Here is a 19,908-nt window from a genome sequence, read left to right as displayed (position 1 = left end):
GATACCTGTCACCTTGACAGTGTGTCTCTGTACCTCTCAGTCTCTAAACCACTAGGATACCTGTCACCTTGACAGTGTGTCTCTATACCTCTCAGTCTCTAAACCACTAAGATACCTGTCACCTTGACAGTGTGTCTCTCTACCTCTCAGTCTCTAAACCACTAGGATACCTGTCACCTTGACAGTGTGTCTCTGTACCTCTCAGTCTCTAAACCACTAGGATACCTGTCACCTTGACAGTGTGTCTCTGTACCTCTCAGTCTCTAAACCACTAGGATACCTGTCACCTTGACAGTGTGTCTCTGTACCTCTCAGTCTCTAAACCACTAAGATACCTGTCACCTTGACAGTGTGTCTCTGTACCTCTCAGTCTCTAAACCACTAGGATACCTGTCACCTTGACAGTGTGTCTCTCTACCTCTCAGTCTCTAAACCACTAAGATACCTGTCACCTTGACAGTGTGTCTCTGTACCTCTCAGTCTCTAAACCACTAGGATACCTGTCACCCTGACAGTGTGTCTCTATACCTCTCAGTCTCTAAACCACTAGGATACCTGTCACTTTGACAGTGTGTCTCTGTACCTCTCAGTCTCTAAACCACTAGGATACCTGTCACCTTGACAGTGTGTCTCTGTACCTCTCAGTCTCTAAACCACTAGGATACCTGTCACCTTGACAGTGTGTCTCTGTACCTCTCAGTCTCTAAACCACTAGGATACCTGTCACCTTGACAGTGTGTCTCTATACCTCTCAGTCTCTAAACCACTAGGATACCTGTCACCTTGACAGTGTGTCTCTATACCTCTCAGTCTCTAAACCACTAGGATACCTGTCACCTTGACAGTGTGTCTCTGTACCTCTCAGTCTCTAAACCACTAGGATACCTGTCACCTTGACAGTGTGTCTCTGTACCTCTCAGTCTCTAAACCACTAGGATACCTGTCACCTTGACAGTGTGTCTCTATACCTCTCAGTCTCTAAACCACTAGGATACCTGTCACCTTGACAGTGTGTCTCTGTACCTCTCAGTCTCTAAACCACTAGGATACCTGTCACCTTGACAGTGTGTCTCTGTACCTCTCAGTCTCTAAACCACTAGGATACCTGTCACCTTGACAGTGTGTCTCTATACCTCTCAGTCTCTAAACCACTAGGATACCTGTCACCTTGACAGTGTGTCTCTGTACCTCTCAGTCTCTAAACCACTAGGATACCTGTCACCTTGACAGTGTGTCTCTATACCTCTCAGTCTCTAAACCACTAGGATACCTGTCACCTTGACAGTGTGTCTCTATACCTCTCAGTCTCTAAACCACTAGGATACCTGTCACCTTGACAGTGTGTCTCTGTACCTCTCAGTCTCTAAACCACTAGGATACCTGTCACCTTGACAGTGTGTCTCTATACCTCTCAGTCTCTAAACCACTAGGATACCTGTCACCTTGACAGTGTGTCTCTGTACCTCTCAGTCTCTAAACCACTAGGATACCTGTCACCTTGACAGTGTGTCTCTGTACCTCTCAGTCTCTAAACCACTAGGATACCTGTCACCTTGACAGTGTGTCTCTATACCTCTCAGTCTCTAAACCACTAGGATACCTGTCACCTTGACAGTGTGTCTCTGTACCTCTCAGTCTCTAAACCACTAGGATACCTGTCACCTTGACAGTGTGTCTCTATACCTCTCAGTCTCTAAACCACTAGGATACCTGTCACCTTGACAGTGTGTCTCTATACCTCTCAGTCTCTAAACCACTAGGATACCTGTCACCTTGACAGTGTGTCTCTATACCTCTCAGTCTCTAAACCACTAAGATACCTGTCACCTTGACAGTGTGTCTCTATACCTCTCAGTCTCTAAACCACTAAGATACCTGTCACCTTGACAGTGTGTCTCTATACCTCTCAGTCTCTAAACCACTAGGATACCTGTCACCTTGACAGTGTGTCTCTATGCCTCTCAGTCTCTAAACCACTAGGATACCTGTCACCTTGACAGTGTGTCTTTGTACCTCTCAGTCTCTAAACCACTAAGATACCTGTCACCTTGACAGTGTGTCTCTCTACCTCTCAGTCTCTAAACCACTAGGATACCTGTCACCTTGACAGTGTGTCTCTGTACCTCTCAGTCTCTAAACCACTAGGATACCTGTCACCTTGACAGTGTGTCTCTATACCTCTCAGTCTCTAAACCACTAGGATACCTGTCACCTTGACAGTGTGTCTCTATACCTCTCAGTCTCTAAACCACTAGGATACCTGTCACCTTGACAGTGTGTCTCTGTACCTCTCAGTCTCTAAACCACTAGGATACCTGTCACCTTGACAGTGTGTCTCTATACCTCTCAGTCTCTAAACCACTAGGATACCTGTCACCTTGACAGTGTGTCTCTGTACCTCTCAGTCTCTAAACCACTAGGATACCTGTCACCTTGACAGTGTGTCTCTATACCTCTCAGTCTCTAAACCACTAAGATACCTGTCACCTTGACAGTGTGTCTCTATACCTCTCAGTCTCTAAACCACTAGGATACCTGTCACCTTGACAGTGTGTCTCTGTCACTACCTCTCAGTCTCTAAACCACTAGGATACCTGTCACCTTGACAGTGTGTCTCTATACCTCTCAGTCTCTAAACCACTAGGATACCTGTCACCTTGACAGTGTGTCTCTGTACCTCTCAGTCTCTAAACCACTAGGATACCTGTCACCTTGACAGTGTGTCTCTATACCTCTCAGTCTCTAAACCACTAAGATACCTGTCACCTTGACAGTGTGTCTCTATACCTCTCAGTCTCTAAACCACTAGGATACCTGTCACCTTGACAGTGTGTCTCTGTACCTCTCAGTCTCTAAACCACTAGGATACCTGTCACCTTGACAGTGTGTCTCTATACCTCTCAGTCTCTAAACCACTAGGATACCTGTCACCTTGACAGTGTGTCTCTGTACCTCTCAGTCTCTAAACCACTAAGATACCTGTCACCTTGACAGTGTGTCTTTGTACCTCTCAGTCTCTAAACCACTAGGATACCTGTCACCTTGACAGTGTGTCTCTGTCTCTAAACCACTAGGATACCTGTCACCTTGACAGTGTGTCTCTCTCAGTCTCTAAACCACTAGGATACCTGTCACCTTGACAGTGTGTCTCTGTACCTCTCAGTCTCTAAACCACTAGGATACCTGTCACCTTGACAGTGTGTCTCTGTACCTCTCAGTCTCTAAACCACTAGGATACCTGTCACCTTGACAGTGTGTCTCTGTACCTCTCAGTCTCTAAACCACTAGGATACCTGTCACCTTGACAGTGTGTCTCTGTACCTCTCAGTCTCTAAACCACTAGGATACCTGTCACCTTGACAGTGTGTCTCTGTACCTCTCAGTCTCTAAACCACTAGGATACCTGTCACCTTGACAGTGTGTCTCTGTACCTAAACCACTCTCAGTGTGTCTCTGTAAAAACCACTAGGATACCTGTCACCTTGACAGTGTGTCTCTGTACCTCTCAGTCTCTAAACCACTAGGATACCTGTCACCTTGACAGTGTGTCTCTCCTCAGTCCTCTCAGTCTCTAAAAACCACTAGGATACCTGTCACCTTGACAGTGTGTCTCTGTACCTCTCAGTCTCTAAACCACTAGGATACCTGTCACCTTGACAGTGTGTCTCTGTACCTCTCAGTCTCTAAACCACTAGGATACCTGTCACCTTGACAGTGTGTCTCTGTACCTCTCAGTCTCTAAACCACTAGGATACCTGTCACCTTGACAGTGTGTCTCTGTACCTCTCAGTCTCTAAACCACTAGGATACCTGTCACCTTGACAGTGTGTCTCTAAACCACTACCTCTCAGTCTCTAAAACCACTAGGATACCTGTCACCTTGACAGTGTGTCCTCTCAGTCTCTAAACCACTAGGATACCTGTCACCTTGTCTCTAAAAACCACTAGGATACCTGTCACCTTGACAGTGTGTCTCTGTACCTCTCAGTCTCTAAACCACTAAGATACCTGTCACCTTGACAGTGTGTCTCTATACCTCTCAGTCTCTAAACCACTAGGATACCTGTCACCTTGACAGTGTGTCTCTGTACCTCTCAGTCTCTAAACCACTAAGATACCTGTCACCTTGACAGTGTGTCTCTCTACCTCTGTCTCTGAAGACACCCAGCCACGGTTAGGATTATTAGAGAAGCATTTCTTGCTGAAAGACAGTTTAATTTCATCTGGTTTCAGAAATAATGTATTGTATATGTCCATAACCCCGTCCACCTATAAGATGTGGGGGATCTGTATGACTAAGAAGAGACACAGAGAACTCTGACTTTAAAACTTCTTCTCTTTTTAGTCCTAGATATGTCTAGGGTTACTGCTGAATATAGTACCTCTAACCCTGACCCTAGACCTGTCAGTAATAACCACACTGTAATGTAAAATATTACCTCATTCTCAATGATCAGTCAATACATCCAGTATTCAGTAGACTTCTACCTCTCTGCACTCCTCCTTCTCTCGTTCTCTCCCTCCAACCCCTCCCTCCCTCTAACCCCTCCCCTCTGGCAGATCTAGGAAGTCCCTCCAACTCGCACAAACTATTTTCTGAGGAAACAAAACTGATCTGAGTCTCTGTGTCGTCTGTCTGTGTGAGAGTGAACAACCGTCCAAATGGCTCAACAGGGAGTTCTGCTGGACCAGGACCAGTTCTGTTGTTCTGTCTGTCTGGATCTACTGAAGGAGCCGGTCACTACTGCATGTGGACACAATTACTGTAGAATCTGTATTGAGGGCTGCTGGGATCAGGATGTTCTGAAAGGGGTCTATAGCTGTCCTCAGTGCAGAGAGACCTTCACTCCAAGGCCTAATCTGAGGAAAAATAACATGTTGGCTGAGATGGTGGAGAAACTGAAGAAGACAGGACTCCAGACTGCTCCCCCTCCTGCTCTGTGCTATGCTGGACCTGGAGATGTGGTGTGTGATGTCTGCACTGGGACCAGAAAGCAGAAAGCCCTCATGTCCTGTCTGGTGTGTCTGGCCTCTTACTGTGAGACTCACCTCCAACTTCACTATGAATCTCCTGCTTTCAAGAAGCACAAACTGGTCAAAGCCACCGCACAACTACAGGAGAAGATCTGCTCTCATCATGACAAACTGCTGGAGGTTTACTGTCGTACCGATCAGCAGTGTATCTGTCTGCTGTGTACAATGGATGAACATAAAGGCCATGATACAGTGTCAGCTGCAGCAGAGAGGACTGAGAAACAGGTAAGACCAGAACAACTTGTTGGTGGCTGTCTGATAAACAAAGAATTAAAGATACAGTAGGAACTAAATCTGTTTGAAAATGAGATCATTCAAATTAAATGGATCCACACATATGAACACAAACCTTGAGTATATTGAGTTTGTTACAAATGTATCACCATTTTCTAACGTCAAACACTATTATCATTCTGAATGGCCTTTTATGAGTCCAAAGTTCAGTCTCAACCCCTTGATACACGTAGGCCTACCATAAAAACTATAATCATTCACATAGCAACATAATATAATATTGTAAAGGGACTTCCTCAGGATTGTAGACCTTCCTCTCTATGGGTCCTATGTCAAATTACCATACTATTGATCTACTGGACTAATAAAGCTTGATAGCTCATTGAAGAGTGATTCTCCACAGAGGCAGCTGGGGATGAGTCAGCAGAAGGTCCAGCAGAGATTCCAGGAGAGAGAAAAGAGGCTGAAGGAGCTCCAACAGACTGTGAAGTCTTTCAAGGTGAGTATTGTTGACCAGAGGAGACACACCATTTCACTTCTCTCCTCCAGTCAGAGAGAGAGAGAGAGAGAGAGAGAGGCCCCTATCCAATCCCACTGACCCCACTGTTGGGAACAGGCTGTCTGGACCCCTTTCAGAGAATAGACTGGTTCATGTAACCAACTGGGCTGCCTCATCACATAACCATGAGTAACCATGACTGACTCATGTCCCCTATACATTAAAATGGAACTGTCTCTCTCTCAATTGAATTAAATTCATAGGGCTTTATTGGCATGGAAATATATGTTTACATTGCCAAAGCAAGTCAAATAGACAATAAACAAAAGTGAAATATACAATCAGAAATGAACAGTAAGCATTACACTTGAAAGGGATTTGGGGGATGGGGGAGGGTCTATTAGAAGTTAGTAGGTCTCTTTATTTTCTCAGAAGTACTGAGTTAGGTAGGAGGATTTAGTGGTGTAAACCGTGATTGAACACACTCCAGCACAGTAGGTGGCGCCATGCACCTTTAACGTTGGTTTGAGGACCTCCATTATATCATAGAAGAAGAAGTTGGTCTGTGAGGGTTTTGTTGTTCCTGAGGAGAGCTACTATTCTTTTCTCTTTTGGTTTTCAAGTATTTTCTGAATTTATTAAAGCCAAAGCTAAAGCTTCCCTAAACAATTCAATATATCAGTCAATATATTTTCTCTGTGATTTATTTTCTCTCCGTCAACCGTTCCATCGCATCTTAACCGTCTTACCGGGCGGGCACTAGGACCCGGGGGAGGCTGCTGCTGCAGAGGCTGCTGCACCGCTCGTGACTGTCAGTCCTCCTTGTAGCTCATTGGTTAAGCTGTGGCTCGAGCCTGTTAACAGTTAACGGACAGGAAACGGCTCTGACAGGACACATTCATGTCGAGGCAGTGATGTGAATGTGTGGTAAGTTACAATAGAGAGAGAGAGTTTTCACTACTATAGACTTTGGTCATAATCAAAGCTTTGTTAACCAATAGGTTTTTATGTGAGGCTGCCTGTAAGTTACAGTGTAACAGACGTTTGATTATTTGGAAATTGGAAAAAATCTTTGTTTATCTTTGTCAAACATGAGATGACACAAACACACAGAGACAGTTTTGTGGCAAAGATACCAGGAAACTATCAATCAAAGATATGCAAGTGGTCTGTCCAGGAGGGAGGAGAGTAGAGCAGGACCAAGAGGTGTTCTGTACCTGTCTGTCCAGGAGGGAGGAGAGTAGAGCAGGACCAAGAGGTGTTCTGTACCTGTCTGTCCAGGAGGGAGGAGAGTAGAGCAGGACCAAGAGGTGTTCTGTACCTGTCTGTCCAGGAGGGAGGAGAGTAGAGCAGGACCAAGAGGTGTTCTGTACCTGTCTGTCCAGGAGGGAGGAGAGTAGAGGAGGACCAAGAGGTGTTCTGTACCTGTCTGTCCAGGAGGGAGGAGAGTAGAGGAGGACCAAGAGGTGTTCTGTACCTGTCTGTCCAGGAGGGAGGAGAGTAGAGCAGGACCAAGAGGTGTTCTGTACCTGTCTGTCCAGGAGGGAGGAGAGTAGAGGAGGACCAAGAGGTGTTCTGTACCTGTCTGTCCAGGAGGGAGGAGAGTAGAGCAGGACCAAGAGGTGTTCTGTACCTGTCTGTCCAGGAGGGAGGAGAGTAGAGCCTGTTCTGTACCTGTCTGTCCAGGAGGGAGGAGAGTAGAGGAGGACCAAGAGGTGTTCTGTACCTGGAGGAGGGAGGAGAGTAGAGCAGGACCAAGAGGTGTTCTGTACCTGTCTGTCCAGGAGGGACCAAGAGGTGTTCTGTACCTGTCTGTCCAGGAGGGAGGAGAGTAGAGGAGGACCAAGAGGTGTTCTGTACCTGTCTGTCCAGGAGGGAGGAGAGTAGAGCAGGACCAAGAGGTGTTCTGTACCTGTCTGTCCAGGAGGGAGGAGAGTAGAGGAGGACCAAGGACCTGTCTGTCCAAGGGAGGTGTTCTGTACCTGTCTGTCCAGGAGGGAGGAGAGTAGAGCAGGACCAAGAGGTGTTCTGTACCTGTCTGTCCAGGAGGGAGGAGAGTAGAGCAGGACCAAGAGGTGTTCTGTACCTGTCTGTCCAGGAGGGAGGAGAGTAGAGCAGGACCAAGAGGTGTTCTGTACCTGTCTGTCCAGGAGGGAGGAGAGTAGAGGAGGACCAAGAGGTGTTCTGTACCTGTCTGTCCAGGAGGGAGGAGAGTAGAGCAGGACCAAGAGGTGTTCTGTACCTGTCTGTCCAGGAGGGAGTCTGTCCAGGAGGGAGGAGAGTAGAGCAGGACCAAGAGGTGTTCTGTACCTGTCTGTCCAGGAGGGAGGAGAGTAGAGCAGGACCAAGAGGTGTTCTGTACCTGTCTGGACCAGGAGGGAGGAGAGTAGAGCAGGGTGTGTTCTGTACCTGTCTGGTGGACCTGGAGAGCAGGGTGGCAGAGGTCTGACTCAATGAGGTGTAGAGAGACCACTGAACCTACTGTCTCTCTCTGTCTCTCTCTCTCTCTCCCTCTCCCTCTCTCTCTCTCTCTGTCTCTCTGTCTCTCTGTCTCTCTGTGTCTCTCTGTCTCTCTCTCTGTCTCTCTCTCTCTCTGTCTCTCTCTCTCTCTCTCTCTCTCTGTCTCTCTCTCTCTCTGTCTCTGTCTCTCTCTCTCTGTCTCTCTGTCTCTGTCTCTCTCTCTGTCTCTCTCTCTGTCTCTCTCTCTATCTCCAGCGCTCTGCACAGTCAGCAGTGGAGGACAGTGATCAGATCTTTACTGAGCTGATCCGCTCCATTGAGAGAAGGAGCTCTGAGGTGAAGGAGCTGATCAGAGCCCAAGAGAAGGCTCAAGTGAGTCAAGCTGAAGGACTCCTGGAGCAACTGAAGCAGGAGATAGCTGAGCTGAGGAAGAGAAGCACTGAGCTGGAGCAGCTCTCACACACAGAGAATCACATCCATTTCCTCCAGGTAACTAAAACTGTCTTGTTACATGTGATATGAAATTAACTTCATGTGAAACTATTCATCTCAATCATTATGTTGCCCTGTCTCTCTCTCTGTCCCTCTTTCCCTGTCTCTCTGTCTGTCCGTCATTCCCTCTCTTTGTCTGTCTGTCTGTCTGTCTGTCTGTCTGTCTGTCTGTCTGTCTGTCTGTCTGTCTGTCTGTCTGTCTGTCTGTCTGTCTGTCTGTCCGTCCGTCCGTCCATCTCTCTCTGTCCGTCCCTCTCTTTGTCCGTCCCTCTCTCTGTCCGTCCCTCTCCCTCTCTCTCTCTCTCTGTCCGTCCATCTCTCTCTGTCCGTCCCTCTCTTTGTCCATCTCTCTCTCCCTCTCTCTGTCCGTCCCTCTCTCTCTCTCCGTCCGTCCCTCTCTCTCTCTGTCCGTCCCTCTCTCTCTCTGTCCGTCCGTCTCTCTCTCTGTCCGTCTCTCTCTCTGTCCGTCCCTCTCTTTGTCCTGTCCTCTCTCTCTCTGTCCGTCCGTCTCTCTCTATCCGCCCCTCTCTCTCTATCCGCCTCTCTCTCTCTCTGTCCGTCCCTCTCTCTCTCTGTCCGCCCCACCTTCTCTCTGTCTGTCTGTCCCTCTCTCTCTCTCTGTCCGTCCCCCTCTCTCTCTCTCTCTCTCTCTCTGTCTCTCTCTCTCTGTCCCTCCTCTCTCTCTCTGTCCCTCCTCTCTCTCTCCAGAGGTATCAGTCTCTCTCTCTCTCCAGTTATCAGTCTCTCTCTCTCTTTCCAGAGTTATCAGTCTCTCTCCAGTATCAGTGTATCTTCAGACTTACCCAGCATCGTTGTCCGTCCTCTTCAGTACTTTGGAGATGCGAGTAAGACTGTGTCTGAACTGAGAGAGAAACTAGAAGACTTCCTTAAAGGAGAATGGACCAAGATCTCCACTACAGGTGTGTTGAAAACAATAAGAACATCAACTTTAGACCATTGAAAGTTCCCTACTAGTCATATACATGTGGAATATGGTCTGATGATAACATTCCCTCTCTCTGTCAATGTGTTTGTGTGTCTGTAGTGAATATAGTGGGTGTTGTACTGCCTCCAGAGCCCAAGACCAGAGAACAGTTGTTACAATGTGAGTCTCTTTATTGTGAAGTAACTAACAGTCTCTTTTTACTGACACTCCTAACAATCCCTCTAGAAATATATAGCAATAGTAGATCTAATCAAAGACTGGGTATCTATCTGACTCCTCATATTTCTCTGATTTGATCTCTGCTGTGCTCTAATCAAAGACAGGGTAGATACAGTATCTGACTTAACTTATTGTTCTGACTCCCCTCATTGGTCTCTGCTCTTCTCCCAGATTCCTGTCAGCTCACACTGGACCCAAACACAGCACACACACACCTCTCTCTGTCTGAAGGGAACAGAAAGGTGACCAACACAGGCCAAGTCCGACCATATCCTGACCATCCAGACAGATTCACCAACTACTGTCAGGTTCTGTGTAGAGAGGGTCTGTCTGGACGCTGTTACTGGGAGGTGGAGAGGACTGGTGATGTTATTGTTATAGCAGTCTCATATAAAGACATCAGCAGAACAGAGAGAGGGACAGATGGTGTATTTGGATACAAGAACAAGTCCTGGAGTTTACATTGCTCTAGTGATGGTTATTGTTTCAGACACAATAATGTTGTGACTGAAGTATCAGGCCCTCAGTCCTCCAGAGTAGGAGTGTACCTGGATCACAAGGCAGGTACTCTGTCCTTCTACAGTGTCTCTGACACAATGACCCTCCTTCACAGAGTCCAGACCACATTCACTCAGCCACTTTATCCTGGGTTTTGGCTCTATAGTTATAATGGTACTGCTGAGCTGGTTAAACTGTAAACTGATTTGTGTATCTATAGCTTAAAACTGTAATACAATGTTTTAATCTTGAGCTTTAAACTGTATCATGATGTCTGGTGTAGATCTATATTGGTTAAACTGTCATTCAGGGTCCACATAGATACTAGTCATGCTGGTGTAGTCTATAGCTGAGCTGGTTAAACTGTAGTAGGGTCTACTAGTCATGTGGTGTAGTCTATAGCTGAGCTGGTTAAACTGTAGTAGGGTCCACATAGATACTGTCATGCTGGTGTAGCTATAGCTGGTCCAGCTGAAACTGTAGTAGGGGTCCACATAGATACTAGTCATGCTGGTATCACTTACTTTCTATAGCTGGTCTGGTTTCCCAGACACAGATTAGTCTATAGCTAGGGTCCTGTAGTACTAGATACTAGTCATGCTGGTGTAGTCTATAGCTGAGCTGGTTAAACTGTAGTAGGGTCCACATAGATACTAGTCATCTGGTGTAGTCTATAGCTGAGCTGGTTAAACTGTAGTAGGGTCCACATAAACTGTCAGCTGGTGTAGTCTTGTTGAGCTGGTTAAACTGTAGTAGGGTCCACAGATATCTAGTCATGCTGGTGTAGTCTATAGCTGAGCTGGTTAAACTGTAGTAGGGTCCACTCTATCATGTTGGTGTAGTTATAGCTGGCTGGTTAAACTGTAGTAGGGTCCAGAGTAGAACTAGTCATGGTGTAGTCTGCTGAGCTGGTTAAACTGTAAACTGATTTGTTATTAATTAAAATGCAATACAATGTTTTAATCTTGTACATTTCCATGAATCATGATGTCTGGTGTTGATGTATATTGGTTGTCATTCAGAACCATTGATATGTTTTCTCAGTTGGTTCTCTGTCTCTATGTGTAATTCTCCTCAGTATCATTGATCAGCTTGTTGGCTCGGTCCTAATTGATGTGTTCTCTGTCACCTGGAGCTGCATGGAAAATGGTCCAGGAACTAAAGGACAATTCAGGACTAGTCAGCCCACTACAAGCTGGTATCACTTACTTTCTACTAAACTATATGGTCTGGTTTCCCAGACACAGATTAATCCTAGTCCTGGACTAAACAGTATGTTCAATGTAGATGTCCAGGAAACCGGCCCTAAATGTGTCATCTTTCATCCTCCCATACTGCTCAGTCCAGCAACATTAAACCTGTCCAGCAGGTGGTGCTGTTGACCAAACAATAAAACCAGCAGATATCTTGACTTGCCACTCAGTATATCAGTAATGTTCAGAATAGTACTTTAATATCATTGGAGATTGATGGTCTTTTTAATCCACTATCCAGAGTCAGGAACAGATGAAGTTAGGTCTGCTACTGTTCAGTGATTAAATATGATTTATGGTGATGGGAAATAATAAAAAACACTCAACTTCATCTAGTAATAGTTTTCCTTTGTTATTTATTCCAAGGTGTGTCTTTAACTTGTAAATGTATTGTGTGGAGGTGAGCTAGTGGTGTGGCTGATAGAATAGAATGAAAAGGGAGGAGGGGAAGAAGAGGAGAGGAGTGAAGGGCTGTTCAAGAAACCAGATGAGGAAGAGGAAGATGTTCAGGGGAATTACTGTCTCTGTTCCAAATGGTTCCCTATTCCCTACGTAGTGCACTACGGTGCTTCTGACCAGGTCTAAAGTAGTGTTCTACGTAGGGAATAGGGTGTAGATTTATTACAATATCATGCTTTAGTGTTTGGCACAAAACACTTCCTGTCTGTCATCCCCCAGTTCTGTTAAGACTTCCTCTCATTGAACTGGGCCTCATTCTAAATGGTCACTTTGTATTGATAGTCCATACTGGTCTTTACTATGGTTCTACATACAGTATCTGTATTGATAGTCCATACTGGTCTTTACTATGGTTCTACATACAGTATCTGTATTTATAGTCCATACTGGTCTTTACTATGGTTCTACATACAGTATCTGTATTGATAGTCCATACTGGTCTTTACTATGGTTCTACATACAGTATCTGTATTGATAGTCCATACTGGTCTTTAATATGGTTCTACATACAGTACCTGTATTGATAGTCCATACGGGTCTTTACTATGGTTCTACATACAGTATCTGTATTGATAGTCCATACTGGTCTTTACTATGGTTCTACATACAGTACCTGTATTGATAGTCCATATGGTCTTTACTATGGTTCTACATACAGTGTCTGTATTGATAGTCCATACTGGTCTTTACTATGGTTCTACATACAGTACCTGTATTGATAGTCCATACTGGTCTTTACTATGGTTCTACATACAGTACCTGTATTGATAGTCCATACTGGTCTTTACTATGGTTCTACATACAGTGTCTGTATTGATAGTCCATACTGGTCTTTACTATGGTTCTACATACAGTATCTGTATTGATAGTCCATACTGGTCTTTACTATGGTTCTACATACAGTACCTGTATTGATAGTCCATACTGGTCCTATGGTTCTACATACAGTATCTGTATTGATAGTCCATACTGGGCTTTACTATGGTTCTACATACAGTACCTGTATTGATAGTCCATACTGGACTATGGTTCTACATACAGTATCTGTATTGATGAGGGCCTCATCATCCGGCTGCACAAAGAAAGCCAGGGACTGCAGTGTGGTCCAGTCTCCAGCAGGGGGCAGTAAAACCCCATGGACAAGAAAGGGACTGCAGTGTGCTCCAGTCTCCAGCAGGGGGCAGGAAAACCCTATGGACCTGAAAGGGACTGCAGTGTGATCCAGTCTCCAGCAGGGGACAGTAAAACCCTATGGACCTGAAAGGGACTGCAGTGTGCTCCAGTCTCCAGCAGGGGGCAGTAAAACCCTATGGACCTGAAAGGGAAAGTGAGGAGTAAAAATCAAAGGTGAATTTACATTGATGTTTCCACGGAGACCTGAATCATATCCACGAGGCACCAAACTGAAGAATATGAGCTGAAACACGAAGGGACTAACTGAACTAAAATAATTATGTTGCTAAATGTTTTGCTACAGTGTTCTCTAACGAATAACACCCTGGATTCAAATACTATTTGAAATCTTTCCAACACTTTGAGCATTTCCTTTGTCCTCCAGGTGGGCGGGGTTTGTTTGTACTTTTAGGACTTTTCTATTGGTTCCATTACAACAAACTCAATCAAACACTTATTAAGTATTCAACATTATTTTAACGCAGGTCTGTTTCCACATGCAATCAGCCTGTAACGTCTTGTATGATCTCATCAGGTAAAGGTGTGTCAAATGGAAGGGCAAGTCTCACCACTGAGAGGAAAACATCACTGGTCCACCTCTGCATCAGGTCAGCTATGTTGATCAGTACTGTCCCAGGGATGGTGGGAGCAGAGATGAACTCCCCAGACCTGGTACCACCTATGGAGTTGTCATTTTAATATCAGTTTAACCCCATTACTGTTATAACACATAAACCATGTTAATAGAATGAAATGGATCCAGGTTCCATTTATTCTACATTAGATTTACTGCCTGTGGAACACTTCTCCAAAGTGGTCTGAAATCAAGACGAATGCAGGTCTGAATCCCAAACTAATGGGGGGAAATGGATCCATCTAATAAGATGGTATTTTGAGGTATGAACCTTTCTATTGGGGTGAACCATCCCCTTAACATACAGTACCAGTCAAAAGTTTGGACACACCTACTCATTCAAGGGTTTTTCTTTATTTTTACTATTTTCTACATTGTAGAATAATAGTGAAGACATCAAAACTATGGAATAACACATATGGAATCATGTAGTAACCAACAACATGTTCAACAAATCAGGTGGAGGCCCGGTCATCTGATGCAGCCCTCCATCACTCTCCTTCTTGGTCAAATAGCCCTTACACAGCCTGGAGGTGTGTTGGGTCATTGTCCTGCTGAAAAACAAATGATAGTCCCACTAAGCACAAACCAGATGGGATGGTGTATCACTGCAGAATGCTGTGGTAGCCATGCTGGTTAAGTGTGCCTTGAATTCTAAATAAATCACTGACAGTGTCACCAGCAAAGCACCATCACACCTCCTCCTCCATGCTTCACGGTGGGAACCACACATGCAGAGATCATCTGTTCACCTACTCTGCTTCTCACAAAGACATCACACCTCCTCCATGCTTCACGTTGGGAACCACACATGCAGAGATCATCTGTTCACCTACTCTGCTTCTCACAAAGACATCACACCTCCTCCTCCATGCTTCACGGTGGGAACCACACATGCAGAGATCATCTGTTCACCTACTCTGCATCTCACAAAGACACGGCAGTTGGAACCAGAAGTCTTAAATCTGGACTCATCAGACCAAAGGACAGGTTTCCACCGGTCGAATGTCCATTGCTTGTGTTTCTTGGCCCAAGCAAGTCTCTTCTTCTTATTGGTGTCCTTTAGCAATTTGGTATAATTCTATAATGGCCTATAGTGATCTGTACTTATTGGTATAATTCTATAATTTCCTATAGTTATCTGTACTTATTGGTATAATTCTATAATGAACTATAGTTCTGTACTAATCCTATAATGGCCCATGGTAATATTATAGTCTGATAAGGGCATGTAGCAATCTTATCATTTCCTATAGTAATCTGTACTTATTATTTTCTGGAAATAATGTATAGGTGCTCCACCAATATAATTGATCCAAGGAACTAGAGGGGAGGGGAACCCCGCCTAGAGGAAAGAACTTAGATTTGGAAACAATGGTGGAGTAAAGCCGAGGGGATCTGGTTATTAGCATAAAGGAACTAGAGGGGGGGAGGGGCACCCCGCCTAGAGGAAAGAACTTAGATTTGGAAACAATGGAGGAGTAAAGCCGAGGGGATCTGGTTATTAGCATAAAGTGGAGGGACGATGACACTTCTATCAGCATGAAACTGTATAAAAGGACTGAGACTGAGTCTGGCAGTTGGTCCAAGGCCCAGTTTGGCTTGTTACTTTGTAATAAAGTCTATTTGAATTCACAAGTTCTGGTATCTGAGAAATGTGATTGAGTGAATATTTCCACGACATAAATGGCGAGCTTGCCAGGAGTGGCTACAAGGGACCAGCAAATGGTGGAAAACTCTGTGACTGCAGACGGGTCTTTCTGGATGAATTGAGCAAACAGGTGGCCTCCTAGATGAGAGGTCAGCTGTTTTTATTTAACTAGACATGTCAATTAAGAACAAATTATTATTTACATTGACGACCTACTTGGGAACAATGGGTTAACTGCCTTGATCAGGGGCAGAACGACAGATTTTTGCCTTGTGAGCTCGGGGATTTGATGTTGCAACCTTTCAAATTATTAGTCCAATGCTCTAACCACTAGACTACCTGCCGCCCCAGTTCTTACTTATAGTTAAAGTTTTTGTGATACGTTTCGAGAGCCTGCCTAAGCAATAGAAACACCAAGTAGGTTTCTCAAAATGTATTGAACTAAAACTAATCGGGAGCTTTTCAATTCAATAAATGCATGAAAGAATAAACATACAAAAATGAAAAAGCTTTAAGGGTGAAACAGTGAAAGTATAAAATAAATAATAGTGTGGCCGCTGCAGATTGGGAGTTGTGTGTTTCATCTGTTTTGGATGGTTCAGTTGAGTGGGGTTATTTACCTGTCTTGTTCAGGTGGTTCATCTGACCAGTCTGTTCAGTTTGTTTGAGTTAGGATTGTGTTGTCTGATTCAGTTTGGCCAGACTTGTTTGATTAGAACTGTTTGTGTTTGCGCCCAAACGCAACCCATTCATCTTATTGAATCAGTCTGAGTCAGGTGAGTCATTCAATTTATCTGGGTCATTTATTCCATCTCATTCATCTGTCCTGTTAACTGTTCTGTTCCATCCAGTTTGAAGTGGCAACTGTCCATCTGCATGGTGGAATATAATTAAATAAAAGACCTGTGGTTACTGTCCTATAGTGTCTAGGAAGTGTATCGATAGGGGACTGATCAGACAGGTAAAACCCTGTGGTTACTGCTTGGCTGTGTTGAGGAAGTGAATCAGCAAAGGACTGCTCAGACAGGTAAATCCCTGTGGTTACTGCTTGGCTGTGTTGAGGAAGTGAATCAGCAAAGGACTGCTCAGACAGGTACAACCCTGTGGTTACCGCTTGGCTGTGTTGAGGAAGTGAATCAGTAAAGGACTGCTCAGACAGGTAAAACCCTGTGGTTACCGCTTGGCTGTGTTGAGGAAGTGAATCAGTAAAGGACTGCTCAGACAGGTAAAACCCTGTGGTTACCGCTTGGCTGTGTTGAGGAAGTGAATCAGTAAAGGACTGCTCAGACAGGTAAAACCCTGTGGTTACCGCTTGGCTGTGTTGAGGAAGTGAAAAAGGTATGGACTGTAAGGATGACAACAGGCAGAATGTGGGACCGTTTACAAGGACTTTATTCCTTTACACGGTAATATGGGGAAAAGGGGCTGGACGGAACCAAAGCAAAGAAACTAAATCTCAAAGCCCCCTCCTCTCCTATCTTACCTGCCTACCCACTACTTACCTAATTTAGCACCACCTGGTGCCCTAAACAAAATACAGGGGGTGGTCTGCCCAGGTCTTACCTATTGTACCTAGACAGTGAATATACTACGGGTATATGTATGCCCGCGGGCCTCTTGCCTAAGCACTCCCTAGGTGCCTTCCCCTTCCCCCTGGGAACAAATGAAACAGAATATTAAACAATTTCACAAACAAACTAGGAAACAAAGGACATCAAATAAGCTCTATCTGAGCAACAAACTCACAAAACATACCACTTCCCAGCAATGAACTCCCAGCAAAATCAACCTCTAGCAAAATCTCTCTGCAATGACCTCCCAGCGAATCTCTAGCAAATCTACCTCCAGCAAAATCTCCAGCAAATCTACCTCCACTATACTAGCATCTACCTCCAACTTAAAAGGTTTGTCAAAGTTGAGGGCGGCAAGCACTGGGGCACTACAAAGTAGCGCTTTAGCAGACTCAAAAGCGTAGTTACAGTCCTTGGACCACTTGAATGGTACCTTGGGACTAAGCAGAGATGAAAGGGGAGCTACTACAGTTGAGAAATTCTTACAGAATGTACGATAGTACCCTACCATCCCCAGGAATCTGCGCAACTGGCGGCGAGTCGTGGGAGCAGGAAAAGCAACAATTGCTTTCACTTTGCCAGTTACTGGGCGCACTTGACCTCGTCCCACTTGTTTCCCTAAGTAAGTCACTGTAGCCTACCCAAACTCACACTTGTTTCCCTAAGTAAGTCACTGTAGCCTTCCCAAACTCACACTTGTTTCCCTAAGTAAGTCATTGTAGCCAAATTGAGGGTTAAAGAAGCATTCTCCAACCGCTGAAACACACTTTTCAAAGTGGAGAGATGATCAGACCAAGTAGACGAATGAATCACCACATCGTCAAGGTACGCAGTACAATTTGGCACATCTTCAAACACAATGTTAACTAGCCGCTGAAAAGTAGCAGGTGCATTACACATGCCAAAGGGCATCACAGTGTATTGTACGAAGTTATCTGGCGTAACAAAAGCCGATATGTCAGAAGCTCGAGAGGTCAGAGGCACCTTTTAACAAATCTAACTTACTAACGTAAGTAGCAGAGCCAATTCTATCAATACAGTCATCTAAGCGAGGTAGAGGAAAAGAATCATACACCAGTAGGTAAAACCTCCACCATGCACCAGTAGGTAAAACCTCCACCATACACCTCCACCATACACCAGTGGGTAAAACCTCCACCATGCACCAGTAGGTAAAACCTCCACCATACACCTCCACCATACACCAGTAGGTAAAACCTCCACCATGCACCAGTAGGTAAAACCTCCACCATACACCTCCACCATACACCAGTAGGTAAAACCTCCACCATACACCAGTAGGTAAAACCTCCACCATGCACCAGTAGGTAAAACCTCCACCATGCACCAGTAGGTAAAACCTCCACCATACACCTCCACCATGCACCAGTGGGTAAAACCTCCACCATGCACCAGTAGGTAAAACCTCCACCATACACCAGTAGGTAAAACCTCCACCATACACCTCCACCATACACCAGTAGGTAAAACCTCCACCATGCACCAGTAGGTAAAACCTCCACCATACACCTCCACCATGCACCAGTAGGTAAAACCTCCACCATGCACCAGTGGGTAAAACCTCCACCATACACCAGTGGGTAAAACCTCCACCATACACCTCCACCATGCACCAGTAGGTAAAACCTCCACCATGCACCAGTGGGTAAAACCTCCACCATACACCTCCACCATGCACCAGTAGGTAAAACCTCCACCATACACCAGTGGGTAAAACCTCCACCATGCACCAGTAGGTAAAACCTCCACCATACACCTCCACCATACACCAGTGGGTAAAACCTCCACCATACACCAGTGGGTAAAACCTCCACCATGCACCAGTAGGTAAAACCTCCACCATACACCTCCACCATACACCAGTGGGTAAAACCTCCACCATACACCAGTGGGTAAAACCTCCACCATACACCAGTGGGTAAAACCTCCACCATACACCAGTAGGTAAAACCTCCACCATACACCAGTAGGTAAAACCTCCACCATACACCAGTGGGTAAAACCTCCACCATACACCAGTAGGTAAAACCTCCACCATGCACCAGTGGGTAAAACCTCCACCATACACCAGTAGGTAAAACCTCCACCATACACCAGTGGGTAAAACCTCCACCATACACCAGTAGGTAAAACCTCCACCATACACCAGTGGGTAAAACCTCCACCATACACCAGTAGGTAAAACCTCCACCATACACCAGTAGGTAAAACCTCCACCATACACCAGTGGGTAAACCCCCACCATACACCAGTAGGTAAAACCTCCACCATACACCAGTGGGTAAAACCTCCACCATACACCAGTAGGTAAAACCTCCACCATACACCAGTAGGTAAAACCTCCACCATACACTAGTGGGTAAAACCTCCACCATACACCAGTAGGTAAAACCTCCACCATACACTAGTGGGTAAAACCTCCACCATACACCAGTAGGTAAAACCTCCACCATACACCAGTAGGTAAAACCTCCACCATACACTAGTGGGTAAAACCTCCACCATGCACCAGTGGGTAAAACCCCACCATACACCAGTAGGTAAAACCTCCACCATACACCAGTGGTAAAACCTCCACCATACACCAGTAGGTAAAACCTCCACCATACACCAGTAGGTAAAACCTCCACCATACACCAGTAGGTAAAACCTCCACCATACACTAGTGGGTAAAACCTCCACCATACACCAGTAGGTAAAACCTCCACCATACACCAGTGGGTAAAACCCCCACCATACACTAGTGGGTAAAACCTCCACCATA

General features: G+C 45.3%; 1 protein-coding gene and 3 long non-coding RNA genes across 13 annotated transcripts; 1 reads left to right on the top strand and 3 right to left on the bottom strand.

Moving 5' to 3' along the window:
• On the bottom strand, positions 1-3,031 carry LOC127923598 (uncharacterized). 4 transcript variants are annotated; one of them, XR_008114798.1, is made up of 4 exons: positions 2,657-3,031; positions 2,234-2,542; positions 948-1,848; positions 1-342 (listed from the first exon to the last, which is right to left on the bottom strand). It is a non-coding gene; the product is annotated as an uncharacterized LOC127923598 (long non-coding RNA). The 4 variants fall into 4 exon arrangements; XR_008114797.1 differs by having other exon boundaries at positions 4-452; positions 1,278-1,848; XR_008114799.1 differs by having other exon boundaries at positions 4-342; positions 1,388-1,848.
• Positions 3,032-4,589: 1,558 nt separating this feature from the next.
• Positions 4,590-10,586, top strand: LOC127923593 (tripartite motif-containing protein 16-like). The gene is made up of 6 exons (XM_052507599.1): positions 4,590-5,259; positions 5,672-5,767; positions 8,483-8,716; positions 9,480-9,639; positions 9,765-9,824; positions 10,056-10,586. The coding sequence occupies exons 1-6, from the start codon at positions 4,663-4,665 to the stop codon at positions 10,580-10,582; spliced, it is 1,674 nt and encodes a 557-aa protein (XP_052363559.1). The 5' UTR covers positions 4,590-4,662; the 3' UTR covers positions 10,583-10,586.
• LOC127923596 (uncharacterized) lies at positions 6,701-8,134 on the bottom strand. 7 transcript variants are annotated; one of them, XR_008114792.1, is made up of 6 exons: positions 8,078-8,134; positions 7,750-8,009; positions 7,576-7,679; positions 7,297-7,400; positions 7,193-7,244; positions 6,701-7,036 (listed from the first exon to the last, which is right to left on the bottom strand). It is a non-coding gene; the product is annotated as an uncharacterized LOC127923596 (long non-coding RNA). The 7 variants fall into 7 exon arrangements; XR_008114794.1 differs by having other exon boundaries at positions 6,701-6,984; XR_008114788.1 differs by having other exon boundaries at positions 6,701-6,984; positions 7,193-7,400.
• Positions 10,587-12,499: 1,913 nt separating the features above from the next.
• Positions 12,500-13,019, bottom strand: LOC127923597 (uncharacterized). Its single transcript, XR_008114795.1, has 3 exons — positions 12,805-13,019; positions 12,610-12,707; positions 12,500-12,560 (listed from the first exon to the last, which is right to left on the bottom strand). It is a non-coding gene; the product is annotated as an uncharacterized LOC127923597 (long non-coding RNA).
• Positions 13,020-19,908: the final 6,889 nt, after the last annotated feature.

Source organism: Oncorhynchus keta, unplaced genomic scaffold, assembly GCF_023373465.1.
Source record: "Oncorhynchus keta strain PuntledgeMale-10-30-2019 unplaced genomic scaffold, Oket_V2 Un_contig_3013_pilon_pilon, whole genome shotgun sequence".
Lineage (NCBI taxonomy): Eukaryota > Metazoa > Chordata > Actinopteri > Salmoniformes > Salmonidae > Oncorhynchus > Oncorhynchus keta.
Note: the sequence above shows the minus strand (reverse complement) of the source record. Positions and strands in the feature narration are given on the sequence as shown.